General features: G+C 32.6%; 2 protein-coding genes across 19 annotated transcripts in view; one reads left to right on the plus strand and one right to left on the minus strand.

The window, feature by feature from the left end:
* The window catches only part of CLGN (calmegin), a 36113-nt gene extending 15174 nt beyond the window's left edge, over positions 1 to 20939 (plus strand). For 2 of the 7 annotated variants that reach the window (XM_019730806.3, XM_074338498.2), the window contains exons 5-15: positions 1242 to 1383; positions 4796 to 4877; positions 6335 to 6527; positions 9477 to 9666; positions 13566 to 13679; positions 13804 to 13954; positions 15197 to 15409; positions 16175 to 16300; positions 16533 to 16692; positions 17651 to 17745; positions 20405 to 20939. In XM_019730806.3, coding sequence (XP_019586365.3) covers positions 1242 to 1383; positions 4796 to 4877; positions 6335 to 6527; positions 9477 to 9666; positions 13566 to 13679; positions 13804 to 13954; positions 15197 to 15409; positions 16175 to 16300; positions 16533 to 16692; positions 17651 to 17745; positions 20405 to 20485 — 1547 coding nt within the window. In that variant the 3' untranslated portion in view covers positions 20486 to 20939. Of the gene's footprint in view, positions 1 to 1241; positions 1384 to 4795; positions 4878 to 6334; positions 6528 to 9476; positions 9667 to 13565; positions 13680 to 13803; positions 13955 to 15196; positions 15410 to 16174; positions 16301 to 16532; positions 16693 to 17647; positions 17746 to 18412; positions 18720 to 20404 lie in introns of those variants that run through there. The other 5 variants (XM_074338494.2, XM_074338495.2, XM_074338497.2 and 2 more) reach the window with 4 other exon arrangements.
* Positions 20940 to 23062: 2123 nt separating this feature from the next.
* SCOC (short coiled-coil protein) overlaps positions 23063 to 25094 on the minus strand; it is a 60990-nt gene continuing 58958 nt past the window's right edge. For all 12 annotated transcript variants that reach the window (XM_074338499.2, XM_088792603.1, XM_019730810.3 and 9 more), the window contains one exon: positions 23063 to 24835. In XM_074338499.2, the coding sequence (XP_074194600.1) occupies positions 24693 to 24835 (143 nt within the window). In that variant the 3' untranslated portion in view covers positions 23063 to 24692. The remainder of the gene's footprint in view (positions 24836 to 25094) is intronic.

A 25094-nucleotide genomic window follows, 5' to 3' on the forward strand; every position in this document is an offset into this window, starting at 1 on the left:
AAAGAAACCTGAAAACTTTTTAAAATGCATTTTTAAAAGCCCAATAAAGTCTGCACAATGATAGACCGAAAAATAACCCTCTGATTTATAAAACTATTAAGGTTTTGCACTTTTATTTTTTTAGAAAGAAAAAAAGTTACAAAGAACATTAGTGATTCAAAAGTGCTTGTTAATTTTATTTAATTGGCACAATACTCGAAAATAACCAATTTTTGCTAAATTGAGTTTTTTGGAACAGGCAATACCTATAGTTTTCAAAACTAGAACATTTTATACAAATTAATATAAAATTGCTTATTTTCTATTCTAAATAAGAGGAAAGGAAGAAAAAAACATGCAGAACTTTTAGGCTATAGGTAGCCCACATGCATTGTATGCAGATCATGGTCTAATTTCAGGGGCTTCTTGATCCAAAACATGGGAAATTCCGGCCCGGAAAGGGCCTAACTCGGTTTCACCCTGTCACAGCCTCGTGCCTCTCCCAAGCTTGCTAGTCTTGGTGGAAAGTTCTGGGAACTGATTGGCTTAACTTGGGAAGGGCGAGTGCAGTTTATGTTCATGGACGCACGAGTTTCTTTTTCTATTTTTTCCTTTAAATTAAAGTTTATTGGGTGACAATTGTTAGTAAAGTTACATAGATTTCAGGTGTACAATTCTGTAATACATCATCCATATCTCACATTGTGTGTTCACCACCCAGAGTCAGTCCTTCCATCACCATATATTAGACCCCGTTTGCCCTCTTCTAGAGCCCTGCTCCCATCACGTTTCAAAGTTAAATCCCCACAGTAATCCTGCAAAGTAGCTAATGAATACCAGGTATTTGAAAACAAACTGCAAACTGCACGTTTTGTGTTAAGGGTGTTCTTTGTCTCAGAGGTAATTAAAAAATATCTCATTTTAAAAATAAAATGTTGATAGACCCTAAAGACAAGCATATTTTGTGATTTCATTGATTAAAAAGTCAGAGAAATCCAAACTAAGCTAGCTTTAGAAGTGCTTTAATCAGACTGTAGTGTTTGTTATTTATTAGTTTCCACAATTTTTGCTAAGAAAATGAAACCACTCTCTGGTAAGAGAAAAAAGAGCAGGCGTATATACAGTTGCAGATTTCATTTCCTGATTTAAACTTTTATTTTTCCCAAATCAGCCTTCATGGAAATATCTTTTTGGTCACCACTGCTGATAAATAGTTCTTTAGTCAGTGTTTTGGCTGTAGTTTAATTTGCTTTCTATTTTAGGAAGATGGGAAATAGAAGAATTGAAAGAAAACCGAGCACCTGGTGACAGAGGACTGGTATTGAAATCTAGAGCAAAGCATCATGCAATATCTACTGTGTTAGCAAAACCCTTCATTTTTGCTGACAGACCTTTGATAGTTCAGTAAGTTTTATTGCGTTTTTTGAATATATTCTGAAATTTACATTAGTTTTATATAAATTGGCTTCTGAATATAACTATAATGGGTAAAATATTGACATAGAAATCCAGTGCTTCCTTGTCAGTTTCACTTAACCACACAATGCATGTATACACACAAACACCCCAAGCTTTTGAGTAAAAAGCAGGTTAATTTAAATATAATATATACTGTAATATATAAAAGTTTGCCACCATAAACTATATAATGCATCTAAAATGACCACTTTTAACTCTTTTCTTAAAATTACTTGCTATTAAGATATTAACTTTAATATATTCATAATGGAACCATAAGTATTGCTGTTAAACCAATGATAAGATTCAAAGGCAGCAAATTTATTTTTACAAGGAAATGCATATATAGATCAGTGCCTTCATCAAGCATGGGCCCTTTGAAAGGACATGTGTTTTCACAGATAACCCTCCCCTCCCCTGCAATGTGACCTAAGCTAATCTTATGATGCTTGTATGTATGTTTACTGTCATAAAATCAGGTATAAATTCCTCAAGCTTTTTCACCTCTACTGGTAGAAAACCAAAATAGATTTATGGAACTACAATTACAAAAACCAATAAAATTGAAATTAGAAACAAAGAAAAGGAAATATATAAATGTTACTTTCTACCTTATGTCAGAATATTTGGCTGTCCAAAGTTAATTACAGCATAAGGAAATACTAATTATGAACTATATCGCTTTAGAACTACTTCAGTGTTTTGTTAACATGTTAAACATATTCCAGTGTGGTATATATGCCTTTTTGCATTTTAGAAATTTTTAAAAATAATGGCATTTGGTGTTAATTGGCCTAATTTTGCGGTTGTGATGCTTTGATTTAGTTCCATTGTCATTTGAATAAACTTAAAATATTATATTTTCAAAGAGTATACAACTGTTTAAACAAAAATATTGTTACAAGTGCTTTTTGAGACTAATATTTGAACTTGATATTATTTATCACGATTGAGGATTTGGTTTCTCTTTTGTCTTGAAAATTTGAAAGTAACTTATTCTGTTGAAACTTAAGTGACTGTAATATCACTTGCTATTTTGACCCTTTGTGGCATAAATGAAAGGATAAAGTAAAATAATATAAAGTTTAACTTCTCCAGAGTAAAATGAATCAAATTTAGTATTTTAAGAAAGTATAAATTATTGCTAAGCAAGTAAGCAAAAGCTAGCTTGCAAAATTAGAAGCAAAGTGAAAAGGAGAGTGAATGTTTGTCTTAATGATGAAATGAAATGGGATAAGTAAAATGAAGAATTATGTTAACTACTATCAATACTATGGATTTATGACATAACGTTTCTCTAAAGCTGCTTTTCCCAGATTGTATACATGTTAGTATGCATTATGTGGTTATATAAGTTTTAGAAATTAAGAATATCCTAACCTGAGAGATAAGGAAACTTATTTGCCCATTAAAGACTTTGAGAAGTTCTACATATAAACATTGGTTTGTAGCTTTTATACTGTGTTTCCCAAAAATATTTGACCACAGAATTTTTTCCCCCCCAAGAGCATTTACTATTTCATGGAACAGTTTGGGAAATGATACTCGAAAGAAAATAGTCTTAACATATACTCTGCATACATTGTTGTTTTTTCTGTGACTGAAGATTAGCAGCAGGCGAGCTATATAATACACATTTCACTGATCTTTGAGTCATTGTGAATCATTGGTACTAGGCACAAGTGAATGATTTGAAAACTGAAAGTTTTCTGTGTAAGAAATAGACGCAGTGATTGAGTCCAGACATAATAGGACAACAAAGCTATGTTTAGTTATACAGACAATTTACAAATTGCTCTTTTTAGTTCTTAACTTTTCATAGAACCCTTTGTCCTTAGATGACCTATAATAAAGCTATCTCTTTTTATTTTATTTCACCTAAAATTGTGAATATTCCTGTAATTCACTTTGTACACCATTTATTTTACTTTATAGTCTTCAAAGACATGCATTTCTTTGTCAGCTACTGCCTAAAATAAAAATATTGATAAGGCTTTAGGGAAAATAAACCGTTCTTTATTTAAAAAATAAAAACAATACAAAATCTTTCAAAAAGTTTTTGAGCATTTATTTGCCCATCGCTGTGCATGATATCCTTTAATCATCAGAACATTCTTTGGAGGTGTAGGTAGGGACAGTGTCCCCATATAATAGATAAGCAAATACAGACTTGGAGCTGAAATAACTTGTCTTTATCCTTGGTGTTGCTAGAGTGGCAGAATCAAGGATAAATCTCAGGTCTTTCTGACTCCAAAGTACATGTTTGTCACCACTATTGTAGAGATCTTGAGAAATAAAGCAGAGTAAGAAGTAATGGAGGAAGCAACATAATTTGGCGACTCAGAGATTATCACTTAGAATTTTACTATATTTCTTGTTCTTTTCATACAAAATATATATGCTAATTGGGTTCAAACTGTTGAAGTATTGTATGCTTTTTTGTTTTTTACTTATCACTTTACAAAGTTTTTCAGAAACGTTTTAAACAATACTTCATTAAAATGATCACTAGTTCCTATTGCTTCTCTAGTTTTCATCTTTTAATTCATTAAACCAAATGGTAACGTTTTTGGTGTCCACTCTTCTTCACTGATAGTCATTTCCTCATTGATCTTTGTCATGTGTGATTCATCGATTCACCAAAAATCTCTTCTAAATACTGTCTGGAAAATCTATATCTTATTGCCTACATGAGACTATTTCCTTAAAAAAGTTGTTTTTTATTCCCCCTGAGAATTACTCAGTGTTGTAAATCCATGAAAAGACTCTAATGTCAGATTACTCTTTCAGCTGTTATATTTCCCATATCTCCTGGCTGTTAAGGTCTGAAATACTCCAGATTCTTGATTGAGATTATAAAATCTCTTTGCTGAAAGTGTTAAATGTACAGTTTATTTAACATGATTAGGTATAGTTGAACTAAAAGACAAATTAGTAGTGATCTGGATTTCTGAGATCACTAGCCTGTTGCTGTAGCTATGGGCCTCACAGTCTTTGTTTTTTAGTATATAAAGAAATATGTATAGTCTATATACCTTATCTGAATTTTAAGTTTACGATTATATTTTTAGTCAAAGTATTTTGTACTTATTTCAACAGTTCTGATGGAAAAATATTATTTCAAAAATTAGTTGGCTTTTTTATAGTTGATGGTAATCATTCTTCTTTTAATATTTTAAGGATGTGCATAGAAAAAGCATTTCTGTTTATTTCCTATAGGTTGTAGATATGCTTAATATGGGATTTCTGGCAATGTAAAACATTTATGTTTAAATGAATGAGAATAATACATTAGATTTTAAAGAGCAATTAGTAATTTTTATTTATCAGCAGTATGATTCTTTTTCCCTTCATTTAGATATGAAGTAAATTTTCAAGATGGTATTGATTGTGGAGGTGCATACATTAAACTCCTAGCAGACACTGATGATTTGAATCTGGTATGATATTTTAATGTTTAAGAAAACCTTATTAAAGTTAATAAGTATTTTAAGGAGTAGTTGATATAACTAAAAATTTTATTTTTCAACTGAAATCGAAAAGAACTTTGAAAATCTTTATCCAGTACGAGTTCATGTGACTTTTACAGTGTGCCTTCAAGTTTCATATACAACCGTGTTACTTGACGGCATCCAGCTTTGTAATCTTCAGCAACGTAATAAAGTTTGCCATGTCTATAAACAAAAAATAACATCGTGCTTATAAATGTCATTGAAAGATCAGCTTAGAATTATTTTCTTTACAAAATAAGAATCATAACATAAATTTGTTTAGAGAAACAAGATAACAGTGCAAAGCAGTAAAATGAAATGGCCAAAAAACCAAATTTTAAAAAGGTGTGCCAGTTCAGGAGTTGGCGGCCCACAAAAATAACTAAATATGTTTTCATAATGAAGCAGATTGTGTTAGGACCATTTGAAGGTTGGAGACATTTCTTAGAGCATTCTCCTACAGGAGGAAGGCTGTGTCAGGGTTTCTGCATACAAGTATGACAGAAGTAAGATAAATGAGACATCAGTGAGATACTTGTCAGAATGCATGGCTATGCATAGGCTGTGAAACGTGGATTAAAGGATTCACGTACCATTGTTAAAATCAGGTAAAGGGGAGGCTTTTTGTATATGTGGAAGCCCTTGTTTTAGGTATGATAAGGTGATGACCACCTGAAGATATAAGGACAATAATAAAATGTAATGCCAAGTATTTTTCTAAGCGCTTTATCTGATTAACTCTGTTAATCCTCAGAGAAACCTTATAAGGTAGGTACTATTATTATCTCTATACTCAGAGGTGATGAAACAAAACTACAGAGAGGTTAAGAAATTTTCTCAGGGACACATACAGATAATATAAGTGGCAGTGGTAGGATTTGAACCCCTGTATCTGACTCCAGATCCTGTACCCTTAAACCAGTAGGCCATGCCAAATAAAGAGAAATTGCTGGGAGTAAAAAAGTAGTAAAAGCAGTCTCTGTGTCTGTTTTTATGTCTGAATCTCTCTTTACTCTGTGCTCAGGAGGGTCATTTTCTAGTATATTCCTGAATAACAGTAATGGATACTCATTATAGTCTTAAGGTCATAAGTATGCCTTTCTCTATGCTTAAAATTTTCTTAATAAAATATTAATACAGATTCACATAATTATAAAGCTTATTATAAAGTTGCTAGGGTGGTTTACACTTCCCTCGTAGGAATTAGTGTGTGCTTTTTAAAAATAATATGTTTTCAAATAAAACTTGTCATTTTTCCACACCCTTTATTGTCAATTATGTCAAATAATTCTTTGATGAATTAGCATTTAATACACGTTTGTAGACTCTACCCAATTGGATAGAAGAGAGAAATTCATTAAATACTCTAATTCTGGACTAATCCCAAAACTCATCTTTCTTTGAAGGAAAACTTTCATGATAAAACATCCTATACCATTATGTTTGGACCAGATAAATGTGGAGAAGATTATAAGCTTCATTTCATCATCAGACATAAGCATCCCAAAACTGGAGTTTATGAAGAGAAACATGCCAAACCTCCAGATGTAGACCTTAAACCGTTCTTTACAGACAGGAAGACTCACCTTTATACCCTTGGTATGTGCTTTTCATTCATTCATTCATTCATTCATTCATTCATTCATTCATTCATTCATTCCAAAATATTTGCTGACTACTGTCATTTTCATGGCAAGTGATTTGGGAGAAACAATCATTTATCCTATCCTTAAGGAGCTTATCTTTTTAGGAAAATAAGACAGACAAAATTCTAGCGCAGGCAGAAAGTAAAGTGCCATTTGAGAGGTAAAGATGAGGTACAGTTAAGAGTTCAAAAGCAGTATCATTTCCAGTTTGGAGACTCAGAAAACCTAGTGAAGGAGCTTATATTTGAGCTAGTCTTGAAGTGGAAATAGAATGTGGAAGATAGGAGAGGGGGAAGGACATTTTAGGCACTATGACATTAGTGGTGCTGTAAGAACAGAAAACTGGAAAGAAGGTGAAAGAGGAGGAAGTCTGAGGCCAGGCTTACATGCTGAGGCTTCCTGGGTCGTGCTTGTTGTGAGGGCCTACCTAGTGGTTGTGGCTCGTATTTAAACTTGGAAAGGGAAAGCATTGAGCAGCCATTAACACACGTAGCTTTACTTTATGTAAACGGGTTTGCATAGAATTTGAGGGGGAGGAACCTTGTCAGGGATTGTTTCTCTTCCCAAGCACATATGGTTGTAGAGCGGTGCTTCTTCCAGGATTACATAAAATCACAGCATGTCAGAACCTAACAGGACAGCTCCATCCAAGACTGAGGTATTTCAGTTTTCTTTCCAAAGACTGCAGTTGCAGAAATATTCGTTTGGTCTGCCAAGACAATGACCAATTTTACTTGTAATGTCAGCATTGATATCAAAGACCTTATGTGAAATTGGAAAATAGTACTGGACGTTTTGGATAACATAAATTGTAGAAATAATGAGAAATTATAATTAGAACAAATTAATTTAATCAGACTGTGCAAACCTGGTTAGAAGCAATTTGGTAGCATATATTAAAGACCATAAATAGAGGAGTTACCAATGTATTAAATCGTTCTTTGAAACCACAATTCCACTTTCAGAAGTTTTTCTAAAGAAAAGGACCTGTGTGTGAAAACATACTGTAAATTGGAAGCAGCCCAAATATGATAGTAGGAGTTTTCTATACAATACAAAATGATACCTATGGAATATTTAGCAATGCAGAAGAAATGCTTATAATATTAAAATGAGGAAAGGAAACGAGATTGAAATTGGAGGCACATCATGATGGCCATTTAGGCAAGTTATGCAAGCACAGAAAGAAAGACCGAATTTTCACTAATCATCTGATATGTAATGTGCTGTATGCTAGGCACGTGAGCAGTTTCTCCCTATTTTGCCGTAAGTTGAGTAAGTTGCTCTAGGAAGCAACTTACTGATAAGACTAGAATTGAAATTCAAGTCTGACTCTTAAACATTTGCTTTTCTTACTCCTATACATAAAAACTTTGTGGTGCTAAGATTAGTGAGTGACTTTTTTTCTTTTTAAAAAAACTTTGATACTATTATATTTTTATAACATTATTCTAGTTCTAAGAACCCTACAAAGTAAGTATCTTATTGCACCAGTGCTTTTTTAGAAGATTCATTTAAAATACTTAATACGTGTTCTAAATGGAAATTTCTTTGTCCCAAAATTTTGTACAAAGATGTTTTTCACATATGCCTATTTGTCATGTACTTTTTGTTTTAACTGTAATTTTAAAAAATCAATTTCAGTTGCAAAATATATTCAGAAAACATACTTTTCAAGATTGTTGAATTAAAAAGGATCTACTACTTTTTTGCATTTAAAGTCTTACTCTTAGTTCTGCTTCAAGGTTGACTTTTTTCCTTTGTGGCTGTAATATTGTGTTATAATCTCAGCTGTTAATAGTAAAAAAGATTCTAGAGAAAAAACAGAAGGGAGAAAATATTGAGTTAATTTGTATTATTTGAGTTTGTGTATAAATTGCAGTATTTGATTTTGATATAATTTGGCATTGTTGCGACTGAAACCTCTGGGATTGGTATTAGTTTGGAACTATTTCTTTACCAAGTGGTAGTCCGCTTAATGAGATGTGTCAGAATGATTCTGACATTTGTTGGCAGCTCCTACTTCCGTAGCTTATTGGAAACAAATGTTAGGCAGCTATTTGCATCTATCATTCTTTCCAAAGATACGGATTTTACCCAGTGACCACCTGCCATGTTTACAGAAGGAGGAGAGAGCTTCTGTCTTGTCATTACAAAGGATAAGATAGTCCTTTATGAAATTTTTGGCATGGGGACTTTTAGAGAGGTAGAATTTACCTCAGAAATACTAATAAGTATAAATTGAATAATTTTAGTTGTCCTTAAGATATTTCACATAGTGTATGTATGAATCATTGAATTTGAAATGCCAGTGAGCTTGAAGGATTTCTAGGAAATGATAGTAATATATTGATATTAATTTCCTGATTTGGGTGCCTAGATTGGGGTTACGCAGGAAAATGTCCTTGTTTATAGAAAATATACATTAAAACAGTCAGAGATGATGTCTATGAGGTCAGTAACTTACTCTCAATGATTCAGGAAAAAATAAAGCGATTTTGTAGTGTACTTGCAGCTTTTTAAGTTTGAGGTCATTTCAAAAAATTATTTTAAAATACTGAAAAAGATTGGGTTGTATTTTGCAACTATGAAAGAGTGAAGCTGACTGGTTGTGTGAGTCCTAAAGTGAGCTAGCTATTGTGTAATTTTTATTTGAGATGTAATGAAGCATTTTATTAAATTATTAATTTAATAAATTTAATTTAAAACAAAATTTTATCTTTGATTTAGAAAGCATTAAAGCTAGTGATTTCAGCATATTTTGATTTGCTACATTAGCAACCCCTCTATTTGTGGTTGAGAGAAAATTTTACCCATTAAATTTAGGGTAGTTTTATTATTTAGAGGATTATTTTTTTAAAGTCTATCAATATGATAAGTCTATATTTAACTTGGTCTTTAGTGATGAATCCAGATGACACATTTGAAGTACTAGTTGATCAAATAGTTGTAAACAAAGGAAGCCTGTTAGAGGATGTGGTTCCTCCAATCAATCCCCTCAAAGAAATTGAAGATCCCGCTGATGAGAAGCCTGATGACTGGGATGAGAGAGCAAAGATCCCTGACCCTTCTGCCATCAAACCAGAAGACTGGTAAGCAAAGAATTCAGTAGTAAAGCATTATTTGGCATCATTAAGTAATGACACATAACGTATAAGTGAAATTTACAGCTAATGAAGTGTATTCTTTGAATATCAAAACTACTTAGATTATTTTGGGTGAAATACTTTTCTAAACTGGATTTTGCACTTCTCTGCTCTGCCTTTTAATTATCTTAATTTTCATTTTAATTTAATATTTTACTTTTATTGTCTTTTCAATGTATTTTTGTTTTTTATGCTTTCAGTGCTGTTGGGGGGTGGCGAGAATTCCATGATTCTGAAACACCAACGCTTTAATTTGAATTCTTAGTTAGATCTTTATTGTGTATGTGTGAGTATATTTTATATTGTCGCAGTCTTTTCTGTTAATGACCAGTCGGCCTTAAAATAGGAATATCTTCACATCTTACTAAAACTATGTAGGACTCACTCATAGCAGTTTGCTTAACCATGAATGTTCTGCTGGCTGAGTATTTGTGTCATTTTCATTCTACAGGATTATGAATACTTTTCCTAAAAGAAATGTATTCAATTCCTGAGTTCCCATAGCTTGAGTTCATATGGTGAGAGATACCTGTATGTCTCTCCATTTACCGAGGTATTCTTTGCCCTTCCAGTACGTTTTGTAAGTTCCCCATAAAGATCTTGTTATCTTCATTTCTAAGAACCTTATTTTTTTCCTGCTGATGGGGTAACAATGATGTTTTCACTAAGTAGATTATCTGTCTTTTTGTATTTAACCCATTATATTAGTTATTTATTGATGTGTAACAAATTACCTAAAAATTTAGCAGCTGAAGACAAGAAACATTAAGTCATCCAGTGCTGAGAGTTGGGGATCTGGGAAGAGCTAGCTGAATGGTGTGAATACTAAGTACGAGTTTAAGAAGTTTTATTCTTAGTTTACTAAGAGTCTTTTATTTTCATGATTGGGTGTTGGATTTTGTAAAATGCTTTTTGTGCATCTATTGAGATGACCATATAGGTTTTCTCCTTTATTTGCTTAGTATGATGAATTGTATTGATTGATTTTCTAATGTTGGACTTAACCTTACAATCTACTTGGTCAACAAGTATTGTCCTTGTATGTTTGCTGGATTCTAATTTCATTTTTTTCTGTCAGATGTCTTGAAGTATAATTTCATACAGTTAAATTCACTTATTTTACATGTACAGTTTTATAAGTGTTACATCATATGATGTGTAACCATCATCACAATCATGATATAGAATATTTACATCATCCAAAAAGGTCCCTTATATCCTTTTGTAATCACCGTAAATCCCTGGCACTACTCAACTGATTTTGTCGTTTTTAGAATGTTGTATAAAATGGAATCATACAGTATCTAGCTTTTGTTTTTGGCTTTTTTCACTTAGAATAACGCTTTTTGAGATTGTAATTGTTGATATGGTTAGATGTAAACCCACCATGTTACTATTGTTTTCTGTTTGTACCATACATTCTGTGGTCCTTTATGAAAACATTTTTTCTGACCTCTTTTGGATTGAGTTATTTTATTTTAATTTAGTCTTCTATTTTTTTCTTCTCTGTTGGCTTATTAGCTTCCACTGTGGTTTATTTTAGTGGCTGCTCGAGGGTTTACAGTTTGCATCTTTAACTTATTTCAGCCTACTTTCAAATAATATTATACCACTTCATGTCTCAGTTAACATTTTGCCCCTTCCATCTTTTGTGCTTTTATCATACCTTTACTTTTATATATTCTGTGAAGGCCACAAATATTTATTTTTCAGTCAGTGTCTTTTAATCAGACAGTTATGAGGGGAAAAGTCAATTTATTTACTCACATATTTACCATTTCTGGTATTCGTCTTTAGTGTAGACACAAATTTCTGTTATTGTTTTCCTTCTGCCTAATAAACTTCTCTTAACATATTGTAGTGCATATCTGCTTTCATTGAACTCTCTCAACTTTTATCTGTCTGCAGATTTCTTAATTTGCTTTCATTTTTAAAGGGTATTTTTGTATTGGAGTAAGGTTGGTAGTTATTTTGGGGCTTTCATTGTTTTTGATGAGAAGTCAGTTGTTATTTCCTATTCCCATCCTTGTTCTTCTTTACCTAACATGTCATTTTTTTGTTTGGTATTAAGATTTGTTTTATTATGACCAGTTTCCAACAGTTTGATTTTGTTGTGCCTGAGGGTAGTTTTTATTTGTGTGTTTACATTGCTTTGGGTTCTTTGAGGTTTTTGGAATGTGGGTTTATAGTTTGTATCAAATTTGGGTAACATTAGGCCATTATTTCTTTAAATATTTATATGTGCCTCCCCATCTCTTTTTTGGGAGCACCACTTACTATATGTTAGACTGCTTTATATTGTCCCACAATCACTGAAAATCTTCATTTTTTTGAACCAACTTTTCTCTCTGTGCTTCATTTTGGCAAGTGTCTATTCCTATTTCTTCAAGTTCTTGTTTGTTTGTAAACATTGGGGTTACTGCCTATTCAGAACATACAGTGTTGCTCCTGGAACCAAAAGTGTTAACTTGTTAACTCTCTTATAGATAAAGACAGAAACTGATTAATAATGAAAATGTCTTTGCTTTCAGGCATATAGTATAATAGGGAAGTAACTTGTACAAGTAGGAAGAACAGTATGGTTTTTGAAACAATAAAAAAATCACTTATTAGTGCATTTCTTTATGAATTTGACTATCAGAGAAAAGTAGGACTCCATCCCTTCATGTGGGTTTTCTAACATTGCTTCATATTTGTTTACCCATAAAGAGTAAGGCTGGGAAATAAGTTTGCCCTTAAATAGAAGAAACTGCATATAGAAACCTCATTCTGATTGGTTGTGTGTATCAGAATTTGTTATATAAATTGCTAAACAAAATGCTCGCTTAAATTTTAAATTTTGGTTACTCTGAGCCCTCAGAGACTCAAGATAGCATTGATATCAGGCAAGTACAAGTCTTTATAGAGAGAGAGTTGATTGTTTCAGTTTATTTTGTTACCTAAGTTTTGTTTGGAAAGTCATAGCATAGCCTCTTGTTTAAAATTTATACTTGTCTATAAAGATAAAAATTATATTAGTAATTCTATTCAGTACATACTATGATTATGTTTATGTACTTTAGAATTTACTGTTATTTTCTAAATGAAAATAAAAATTGCTAAAATTAAATAAAGAGTTAAAATTTAAAAGAGTAGGGACAACCTTTCCAAATATGACAGTTGAAAAATCATAAAAGAAAATATTAACAAATTTTAACTGCATGAAAATAAATGATTTGTATGTGGCAAAAAAAAACCCCAAAAAACAAAAAAACCCACCATGAACTAAAATAAGAATACATGAGAAACTTGAAAAATATTTTAAATTTATATAGCTGACAGAAGGCCAATTTCTTATTAATTTATACTGTATTCCAGGATATTCATTGCAACATTATTTGTAATAGTAATTTCTTGGAAACACCAAATGTTCCTCAAGTAGATAGGCTAAATAAATTATTATCCACAAAATAGAAAATTACGCAACTGTTAAGAAGAATGAAGCAGATATATATGTATATAAAAGTCTGCTCTTAGAACAGTCTTGATACATAGTCAACATCCAATATGTATTTGTTGATGAATGAATGAGTTTTTAAGTAACAAAAGCAACATTTAACATACTATGTATAGAATGCTATCATTTGTGTAAAAAAGCATATATACATACGTGCATGTATGCACAGAGGACAACAGGACTATATGTAAAAAATGGCAAATTAGTAAAAGGTGTAGGTGGATGAAAGATGGGGAGGTGGTGGGCTCAAAGACAAGGGTAGGAAATACCTTTTGGTACCTTCAGAATTTTGTAATGTGCATTTTTAAACTTTTTGAATAATTAGTAATTAACAAAATACTGTTTACAGGGATGAAAGTGAACCTGCCCAAATAGAAGATTTAAGTGCTGTTAAACCTGATGGCTGGCTTGATACTGAACCAAAATTTATTCCAGATCCTAATGCTGAGAAACCTGATGACTGGTAAGCATTCTCCATCTTCAGGTATCAATTTCATGTGTTTCTTATTTGCTTTTTTGTTAGCAGTGTATATGACTGACAGGAGAGACTTGAGGTCATTGTGTTTGCTTTGTTCTGATATCCTAAGGAATGAAGACATGGATGGAGAATGGGAGGCACCTCGTATTTCTAATCCAGCATGTCGGATAGGGTGTGGTGAGTGGAAGCCTCCCATGATAAATAACCCAAAATACAAGGGAGTGTGGAGACCTCCAATGATAGATAATCCTAATTACCAGGTAATAACCACTGTTCCAATCCCATTGTAGAGTCAAAAATGTTACGCTATTTCTGTTACATATCTAGTTACTGATAATGTTATGTTAACTTTAGAAAATTGACTTGTAACCGTGTGCCGCTGCTATCTTGAGAAGTCAAAGAAGATAGACTCCAACTGATTTATATTTTAAAAGTAAAGCATTCTTTAATTTTCTGGGGAAATAAATTTAAGAACTGGAGATCAGTCACTTCATACTACATCTTTCCCTAATAATCAATTGATGATCACGTAGGAATAAAGTTCTATTTTAGAATTATATATAAAGACAAGTTCTGATCGAGAGGACTCACATTGTGCATTGTAGTAATGAATGCCTGTGTTTAATTAATGTGCTGCTTCCTTTCTGGTGTTATTAAAATTTGAACTTTTTTCCTAATATGAATCAGGTATCCTTTGAGTATACCTAGCTTTTTGCAGAAGTCCCTGTTATCCATTTAACCCCACAGTTTTATCTTTCTAATTAGTCATTGACATTTTCTGATTTATTATACATATAGTTACACATTCTAATGGCTCACTGTAGTTTTTCTTCATAGGTAACTTTTTTCTTTAATGTCTGTCTCTTTATTAGACTTTAAACTCCGTAGTACAGGAACCATGTCTGTCACTGTATCCGTAGCACCTGGCTTAGTGCCTGGCACAGAATAGGTATATATGATGGCCGAGTGAGTCAGTGAGTGACCATACTGTTGAATTTATTTGATTTGATTGAGTTTAATTATTTCAGATCTTTATGTTGAATGATTGTTCTGAGGTTCAACCATGATTGATGAATGATGCTTGTCATGGGTATATGTGAAAAGGAGTACGTGCCTCCACAATTGTCTACAGTGACAGTGATCTCTCTGATTTGGGCAATTTTAATAACATCTTGCCTTAAGTAACTTGGCTACATGTAAAAAACTTGTCTAAAATAGTATCACTTATGAAATCTAATTACTAGGACTCTCTGTGCGTTGGTTTTTCATTTTGCCTTTTTTTTGCGAAGTTTAAAGTTAGTATTATTCGTAGGAACATTGTGTACAGAATAAGAAGAAACAAGATTTTATTTCCAGTGAATTACTAATGAATTGATATCAGTTAAAGTTGTCTTTTTTCTCCAGTTAGTATAGCTAATTTCTTTCAACAGAACTACTTCTTCAGTAACATTTATAATGAAATTATTTTATTTGAAAATGTCTTCAAATTGTTTTTCTTCCAGGGAATTTGGAGTCCTCGAAAAATTCCTAATCCATATTATTTTGAAGATGATCATCCATTTCTTTTGACTTCTTTCCGTGCTCTTGGTTTAGAGCTATGGTCTATGACCTCTGATATCTACTTTGACAATTTTATTATCTGTTCGGAAAAGGAAGTAGCAGATCGCTGGGCTGCAGACGGTTGGGGAGTGAAAATGATAGCGAACGCTAATGAGGTAGGTACTGGCCATACGGTAGTGATAGGACTTGGTCCTGGTTATAGGTGAGCATTGTCCTCTAAAAGGTAAGTAAGTACGCAATAATTACTAAACGCTAAAGAAATGTACTTAAATAAATGTATGTAGACAGAATATTTAGCTTTACTATATTATGATAAACTTCATTATAAACTATATAATGAACTACATATATGTATATGTAAGTCTTATTTCATTAATTAAATTAGGATAGTCTTAATGGAATTTAATGCCTATTTGCTGTTTATAGAAATGAGACTACTTAATATTTATATTTGTAGTCTTTGTCTACAGGTCTGTGTCACCGTGTCAATTCTAGGCCTAAATATTCAGGTTGATTTTATTAGTAAGTCTTTTAAAAGTACAGAATGAGTTATCAGAGAGTATACTGATAAATAAGCCAGATAATACAACGATAAAGAGTAATTCTATCCTGAAATTACCAAAAAAGAAAATTATCATTTTGTTGGTAGGTTAGCGGTTTCCACCTATGTAGTAATAAATCTTCCACTACGAAGTCTCCAACAGTGAAACATGCTAATAATGAAAAACTTTAAACTTTACAAAGTATAAGATAGGAAAATAAGATATTTTTTTACTTAACAAGTTCATCACTGTAATATAAAATGTCTAGGTAAAATAAGGTTGGTTTTTTTTGTTGTTGTTTTGTTTTTTTGGTAGGCTGTATTTCCTAATGAAGGTTTTTAAAATCTGAATTATATTTTTATGCTTGTTTTTCTATAGCTTGGTATACTTAAGCAGTTAATAACAACTGCTGAAGAGCGCCCATGGCTTTGGCTCATTTATCTTGTGACAGCGGGGCTTCCAATAGCATTAATTATTTCATTTTGTTGGCCAAGAAAAGTAAAGGTAAAGAAAATGAATTTCCTTCAACTTAAAAAAAAAAAAAATCTTTAAATGTTTAAGAGTTCTATGAATTGACCAAGTATTTCTTAAAAGTGATAAACTAAATTTTGTATAACTTTTTTACTGATTGTGTACGATGTCAGTTATTGCAAAAAAAAAAAAAAAAAAAAAAAAAAAACTTTTTTAAAAACCGTGCTTTGCTTTTAGTAAAATAGCTTATGTTAAACTACCACAGAAAAAATATGAGGATGCAAATTATAAAGAAACGGACATATGCAAACCACAAACAAAGGGAGCACTAGAACAAGAAGTGAAAGAAGAAAAAGCAGCCCTGGAGAAACCAGTGGACTTGGTAGAGGAAAAACAGCAAAGTGATGGTGAAATTCTTGAAAAAGGTAAGACAGTGATAGTGATTTATAATGGGGACCCTGTGCAAAGCTCATTTAAAAAAAAAGGATTATCTGGTAAAGCACTAGCTGTTGCACTTATTATCCAGTTTATACCATCTGAATCCCCAAGAATGTGTGACTTTGGCAGAGTAGTCGTCCCTGCCTGACCAGCCATCATCCGATTCAGTTTTTGTCTTCTAGGAAGATTTAAATATTGTTCAGTTGCTTAAGACCTAGCATCTATGAACCCCATATGCTGTAGCTTTTCACAAGGACTTTTATTGCTTCTGAGAATGCAGATGAGATGGGTGATATAGACCATGGCCTCTGCACGAGTAATAGGTGTAAGGCAGGTGACTACAGCAAGAAAATCAATACGCACTCTTCCAATGGCTGTTGTTTATCAGATAGTTTATCATATCAAATAATTTAATCTTAAAGGATTGCTGAATCCTATGAACCCTTCCTACCCTACACTAAACTCCTAAAGATGTCAGAACTAAAGAACCATTGAGACCTCCTTATACACATCAAGGTAGAAATGAAACTATTGATATTTGCCAGTTATCCTAAGCCAAGTTCCAGATTGAAGCAGCCAGATTCCTTTACAATGTAAATTATGTCTTTAAAACTGTTTTTAACTTAGTAGTTGATGAAACAGTTGACTTAAAAACCATAATCTCAAAAAACACACACACACATGTATGTTCTTTGGTTCTCATATCACATACAGACTGAATGCTTAAGAATTCTTTAAACCTGTCCTTTTCCTCGAATATGTGATTTATTTATAAAATGCAGTAAAATAATGAGTATTTTTGTAATTTTTAAAATTTTTCTAATGGAAGAAATTGCTTTTAAATACTGAAATTTTAAAACATCCTCCTATTGTATTTAATACTTTTCAGTAACAAAATTCTAATTCATCAAGTCTTTGCCTTTAATAAAATCTGTGTTCTAGAAGAAGGTGAACCTCAGGAAAAGAGTGAAGAAGAAATTGAAATCATAGAAGGACAGGAAGAAGGTAATAAATCAAATAAGTCTGGATCAGAGGATGAGGTAAGCAACTCTTTAACAGAAAATAAACTAGTTTCTATATATAATCATTATCCATAAAACATTATTTCAGTAATAACAGTAATCTGCTTTGTAAAGGATTTTTGCCATATTTCTCTCAGCTTTTATAAGAGCCTCCCTATTGTTTTAAAATGTACCCATTGAAAAGGCAGGAAAATACTATAATTTATATCATCTTAATGCCTAATAAAAACAGTATAAAGTAAGCCCATGGTTTACAAAATATAGAGAGCTGCATCTATAAAAAATTGACATTACCATTAAAGTATTATATTGGAAGGTATAATAAACAGACCATTTGAATATTTAAAAGGTAATTCTGTTTATTACAAGATGATTTTCTTTATAGTCATTGTAATAACAAACTCATTGTCTCAATAATTTACGTCCCACATATGAAATGTTTCACTCACTTGGTAGTTGGTGCATGATACAGTGTTTTTTCTCAAATCTTTAATAAACTAGTTTTCCCATTAAATTGATAGTCTACCCCTTTTTACATCCTGCTGTGCAATAGAACTTCCCACAATGACTTCTTTTAGTCAGTTATTATGGAATCAGAAACCATCCAGGGTATAAATCAGAACCAGAACGTTGTTCTTTTTTTAATCCAGCATATACCAACCTGTTTTCTCTAATTCTTCTCTAGCCTTTGAAGAGCTGCACATTCTTACTCCAGAGTCACCATTCTCATTACTACGATAATGTGATAAAAAAATACAGTGAATGTTTAAATTAAAGAATTATTACAATAAATGACACATTTGCCATTAATCCTCCTCAAAATACTCCCCCTCGCTTCAAACACATATATCGCATTGTTCTTTCCATTTTCTGAAGCAGTCCTGGAAGTCCTCTTTCATGAGTGTCTTTAGTTGTGCTGTCGTGGCTGCCTGGATGTCCTGAATCTAGTCAAACATTTACCTTTCATGGTCATTTTGACTTTGGGGAAGAGCCAGAAGTCACACGGTGCCAAATCCAATGAATAAGGTGGATGAGGACACACCATAATGTTTTTATTTGATAGAAATTGCCATATACCAGAAGTGATATGTAACATGGAGCCTTTGTGATCACAAAATACGGTGAATGCTGCTGTCGAGTGCCATCCAATGAAAGGCAGGGATCTTCAATACGGGAAGTGGCGTGCGGAACCTTAGTAACAGTGTGTGTCAAGTTTCAACTTGTTTGGTGCAGTCAGTCGGGTATGAGTTACAGTTGAGAGGTGTGTTTTAAAGTGTGCCATAAATCATCCTCCATCATGATACATTCCGTGTCACATCACTTCTGTTATACGGCAATTTCTGTCAAATAAAAACATTATGATGTATCCTCATCCACCTTATTCACTGAATCTGTCACCGTGTGACTTCTGGCTCTTCCCCAAAGTCAAAATGACTTAAGACATCTAGGCAGCCACGACAGCGCAACTAAAAACACAAAAGAAGACTTCCAGAACTGCTTCAGAAAGAGGCAAGAATGGTGGGATAGGTGTGTTTGAAGTGGGGGGGGGGGATATCTTGAGGGGGATTAATGGCAATGTGTCTTTTACTGTTAATAATTTTTTTTTTAACATTTACCACCTTGTTTGATCACACCTTGTAGATTGGGTAACAGTAGTTTTGCCTGGCCGGTTTGTATGTGAGGAAATAAACTTTCTATTTTTTCTATTTGAGGAAATCTCCCAAATGAACTTGTTTTATTGTTTGTTTTCTAAAGCTTATTCAATACATATACCTGGTTACCGGTCTTAACTGCCTTGTGAGTTTTTAAAGGGGTTTGGGGGAATCATTATCTCGTATGAATATCCGTATTTTGAGGGAGCTGGGTAAAGATAATTTCTTCCAGAACAGCACTTTAAACAGTCATTGTTTCAGCTGTCATTCCCTAAATAATAGTACTTGCAGTCACTCATTTGAATATATATTCTAGTTACATTTTGCTTCACAAAATATTTTGTGTGCCTTTAAAAATATCTTATTTCCAGCTTCCAGTCTTTTAGTCTACTTACATGGGTTTGTCAGTGAGCTAAAATAAACCAATTTTTGTATAGTATAACCTTGAGAAATAATTATAACTCTTGTATAATACCTTCACTATTTTATATTGTTACACAAGTTTAATTTATGCATAAATGTTTATTCTGGAAGGATAAAAATTAAAGAAAAAACCCAGACTATAAATTTGATGTTCCCTTTGCTCTCTCCTAATTTTTCTCAAAGTACTATGTACAGAAATTCTGAAAAAGCCTCTGTAAAACCAGTGCAGCAATTCATTACTTAGAGATATTGTGATGAATAGTACTTAATATCCCACAATGAAAATATCGTATTACCTTTCATTAACAATGACATTGAGATAAAGTTCTAAATCATAAAATAAAATCATGAATTGTTAGCAGTATTCCTTGTCAGATGCATATTTGATAAGTATTCTAAAAATTGTAATCATGCTAAAAGGTGAACAAATTAAAACATATCAATTTAAATACATGTTTTTAATCAGCTGCATGAAGTAAAGGAACATATAGAAGATAGCATTTGATTGTTAGAACATGTATTTTAGAGAATAAGAAATATATTACTATCTGCTAGTTTACACATTGTGTGAAAATAAACATTTTCATAATTCTTTTTACTAGATGAAGGAAGCAGATGAGAGCACAGGATCTGGAGATGGGCCAGTAAAGTCAGTACGCAAAAGACGAGTGCGGAAGGAGTAACCTATATAACCTATACTTAAGTATTTTTAATTCCCGAGAGAGAAGTTTGGCATTCTAAAATCAGTGTGCCAGAACTGAACTGGAATCAATCTGCACATCCTGTTTCTAATATCTTAGCAATGTTATTCTTCAGACATCTATTTCAGTCTTCTCAGGAAAGAAAAAACTTGGAAGTTACCTGGTCTTTGAATTTAGAATAAAAGAAAAGTGGCACATTACATATCAGATTTAAGAGATTAATATCATTAGAAGTTACAGTTTTACTAGTTTGGAGATAGTTTTGGTTTGTACAGAGCAAAATAGTATGCAGCAGCTTCCTTGCTATCGGAAACATCAGTTATTGGAATTTCCTCTTAAACAGCTAAACTACAATATCACTGGTAGTTCTACAAGGAGTGTTTTCTGTTGTACAGAGCTAAATGCAATAAAGCTTCTGTATGGTTGTTTAATTCTATCAACAATTGAAAGTGTTGTATATGACCCACATTTACCTAGTTTGTGTTAAATTATTATTATGGTCGGTTCACTTAAATTACAGAATCCTTTAAGAGGTGCTTGTTGACACACAAGTCAACACAACAAACGCCTGTGAGGCCATTCACAGAATCACTGGTTACTAGTGCAGCATATATTATTACATTTGAATAAAACTAGGTGCATCAAAACAAGATTTTTTTAGTTGTTTTATGCCAGAATGCTTTCCCAGTAATATTGCTTACGTATACATTGCTCTTGAAAATATAATTTAAATATTTTTCTTCAATTTATACCCTCTTTAATAAGTAAATTATGGTTGGGGAGGGCTTTAAACTCTTATCTGATCATTAAGAGATTCTAATGGCTGACAGATATCAATCATGCTTTGTATTTCTGTCTTGCTTTTCCTGAAAATTCAAATCTATTTGAAGTCTATTCTCCCATCTAGCTTCAAAGCTGCCTGTAAGGTAGATAGCAGCAACTATTACGATTGCTCCTCTTTTTAAAGTACAGTAGTTACCAAAAATCACAGGACATTATAATGGAGCTGTGTTGTTCCATTTGAAATATTTTAAGTTTTTATGTTTGGATAACAGGTCACCCTTTGGAAGGTGACCTAAATCTTTGAGACCACAAAACTAATATTATCTAGAGAACTTTATACTAGTTAAGTAATATTTTGGATTCTTTCATGAATATATACAGCCCATCTTTGGGCAAGCACCAACCAAGTTCCCATACAGCCCCTCCTCAATAGGCACGCAGAGTGTATGCATGAGGAAAATAGCCTCTAGCTTCTCTTACTAAAGGAAGCCAAACAGCCAGTAATACTGTTCACTCCTTATCTCAGAGAGTGAATTAAAGATGAAAATAGGTTCTTTATTCCATTGTGGTGGTGGTCTGAACTTTCATAAATTGGTGGTGCCAATCTTAATACAGTTAACCATCTTTGTATTTATTTAATACTAACTGAACCTTACACATCTTGCAAGGACTCCCTTTCTTGCTTTGTATTTGGGATGTCTAATTGAACCAGACATATTGAATTACTACTATTTTTTAAATTATTCTAGATGAGAATGTTTCTGAAAGTAAACTATTTCAAGAGTATATCCTTTAATTTTATGGAAAACTTGCCTGAGCGGTAGCTTGTATGTGAACATTTTTCTAAAGATTATAGCTTTTTTTACTTTCTTGATTGCAGATTCATTTTAACTTTAATGTTTGGTTAAACTCCAAGAGCTTGCAGTGGTAAGATCTGAGCAACCAGTTTCCTCAGCTTACTGCTGCTTCCTGTGGATGTGCCCTCTGTGGACGTACCATGGCCAATAGGTCTAACCAGAACTTAAATAACTAATATGTATACTAGATCCACGCAGTAGACAAAATAGTCTTCCTTAATAACAAGATGGCTTTTTCCTTTTACCACCTTAATCTGACTGTTTTTTTTTAATGACTGTAATTTTATCCTTTAATAAAGGAGAAAGATAAATGCATTTTGCTTTTTCAGTTGGCCTTTTTAGACTTTTTTAACGTGACCAGGCTAAGGTAGCTTCCTTTGTTTTGAATATTTTTTTATATAGCTTTGCTTCCATTGATTATTTCTCTAGGAAGACATATTACCATATTACTAGAATTAGTAGCCTTTTTGAAAACTTTGCATCTGTGTCCTATACACTTTTTCTGCAAATTAGAATGGTGATAATTAGTGTGACTTGGAAGCTATGGCTGAAAATACCATCTTCAAATTTCTGAATGATTATGTGGGACAAAGTCGGCTAGTTAGTTGGGAGAGAAACTTCTATATCATTTCCTACCATTGATTACTCTTCATCACCTCGTGTTATGGGAGATTAGCCAAACCTAAAAAATACCAGCACCGTGGCAATCGTGGATCCTTCTTTGAATTCCTTGCTTTTATTTTTCAAATTAATGGATAATATCCTGTAACATTTCTTTTAATAAAAACACTATTCCCCTAAACATCCAGTAACTGGTACTTAAATAAGTTATGCTACTTCTCTTGTGGCTTTGAACAACCCTGGATATACCACTGTACTACTATACACCCGTTACTTAGGCAATTAGGCACGACACAGCTCTGAAACAGCTTTTTATTAAACAGCAAAGCAAAACTGCAACATAATTTTAAATGTTTGAAAATTAGGTCACAAAAAGGATGCAAAATGTTTTGCAGTATGACTATTATATACTCATACAGCTAAAGTCATTCATTGAATCGTACACCAATACAAACATCAGATTATTCCATGATTAAAAGTAGGCCAAATCTAATAACTATAAGCTATATTAGTGACTCTTTTTCTATTTAACATTTTAACATCACTTTTGATATTAATTTCCTTAGCAAATGGAATCTACAAACTAAATTTTTAAAAGCTTGAAGAATGACTAAAACTCTGCAAACCAAGTAGGTTAATAGAAAATTCTGGGAGAAGTAAGATAAAATACTGAGAATATTATCAATTAGCATACATGTAAAACTCTCCCATTTTATTCATGATGCTGATACCAATACACAAGGGATTTTGCAAAAATTGATCTTCCGGGTACTATAAATATACTTTAAGACCAAAGTCTTTGTAACTCTTCTAGATACGGTTTATGTGAGGTTAAACTTAATCCACTTTCATATGTTTCCCAAAGATCAGTTCTGTGCCAGAGATGACACAGATCTGGAGTCAAAACGTCCGCAGTTGGTTACTAGTGTTTACGAAGTACTTCTTACATCCTACTTCTACTTTTCCTCAAAATGCTCTGTGTCAAACATCCATAAAACCAGAGGTCAGCTTTTCTGATACCAAGTTATTTTGCATAAAACAAAGTTTTCAACAAATTTTTCCAATTTGACGATTCAGTTTCAAGGAAAGAGTCATTTTTATAGCCTCTGCTTTCAATTGATTCAAGAGAAACCAACAATCCTCTTATTACTAAATACAGTTATGCACCACTTAACAGCAGGAATACATTCTGAGAAAGGTCCTGGGGCAATTCTGTTCTGCTAACATCACAGAGTGCACTTCCCAAACCTAGTGGTACAGCTTACTGCACACCTAGGCCATATGAGCTACCACCCGTCGTATCTGCAATCTGGCGTTGACTGAGACGTCACGATGTGGGTGCATAACTGTATAGCAAATAACAAGTCCCAACCAAGAAAGTATCTTATTTTGGTTAAGTTCAAACAATTAGACTTCAGGCTACTCTCACAGATGATTAACTATTGAAATTGCTATTACACGTGTGAAACCAATTTTTTCCTTCAGGGGCAGGGAAATGGGAAAGAAGCAAATGGTGAAGAGGCACAAGATGGTAGACAAGAGGACACATAAAACTGGGGATTCAGTACATGATTTTGGTCACTTTTTCACAACATGGTGGTTATTTTCTTGTATCTCTTACTATGCCGATAATAAAAGACAGTGCTAAACCTATAAATCAAAGCAAATTTGATAAAACATTATCAAGTTCCATAAATATATGCATTTCTAATTATAAAGTCTCTACAATACATTTTCACATTTTTATAGGCTAACATAATACACAAACTCATGGACGTCTTCTGTTATGCTCTTAATTTTGCCTAGATCTGACATTATAAATATTCAATGAAGCCACAAATAAAAGTACTATAACTTCTGGAATCTATCCAAGTTTTAAACAAAAAAGATCAGCAGCAATTCCGTAAAACAGAAGGGATATCAATCCCTTACTTTCTTTTGCTTTTTGTGTCAGTTGTTTGAAAAACACTAGAAGCTGACATGAGGTTTTCTATATATTGTCCAAGAACTTGGTTTTCTGATTTTAGCTTCAGATTTTCTTCCTTAACTGCATCAACTCTTGCAGAGAGATCTATATTAAAAATTTAAAAAGCCCATTATCAGTACAATGATGGCAATGATTCCATATTATAAAATGCTTAAGATTTATTCTTGAGAGGACAATCCTTAATTATTTATTTTTAAATTCAGATTACTTTAGAAATTAAGGTAAACAAGGTAAAATGAGTGCAAATCAATAGCCAAAATTGCTAAAAAGAGATTTCACATTAGACTAAATATTATTATTTATAAACAGCATTTACATGGAGTAAGTTTTTAAACGGTTATTT

Source organism: Rhinolophus sinicus, chromosome 15 (genome assembly GCF_057876585.1).
Source record: "Rhinolophus sinicus isolate RSI-liver-muscle chromosome 15, RSI-T2T, whole genome shotgun sequence".
Classification (NCBI taxonomy): domain Eukaryota; kingdom Metazoa; phylum Chordata; class Mammalia; order Chiroptera; family Rhinolophidae; genus Rhinolophus; species Rhinolophus sinicus.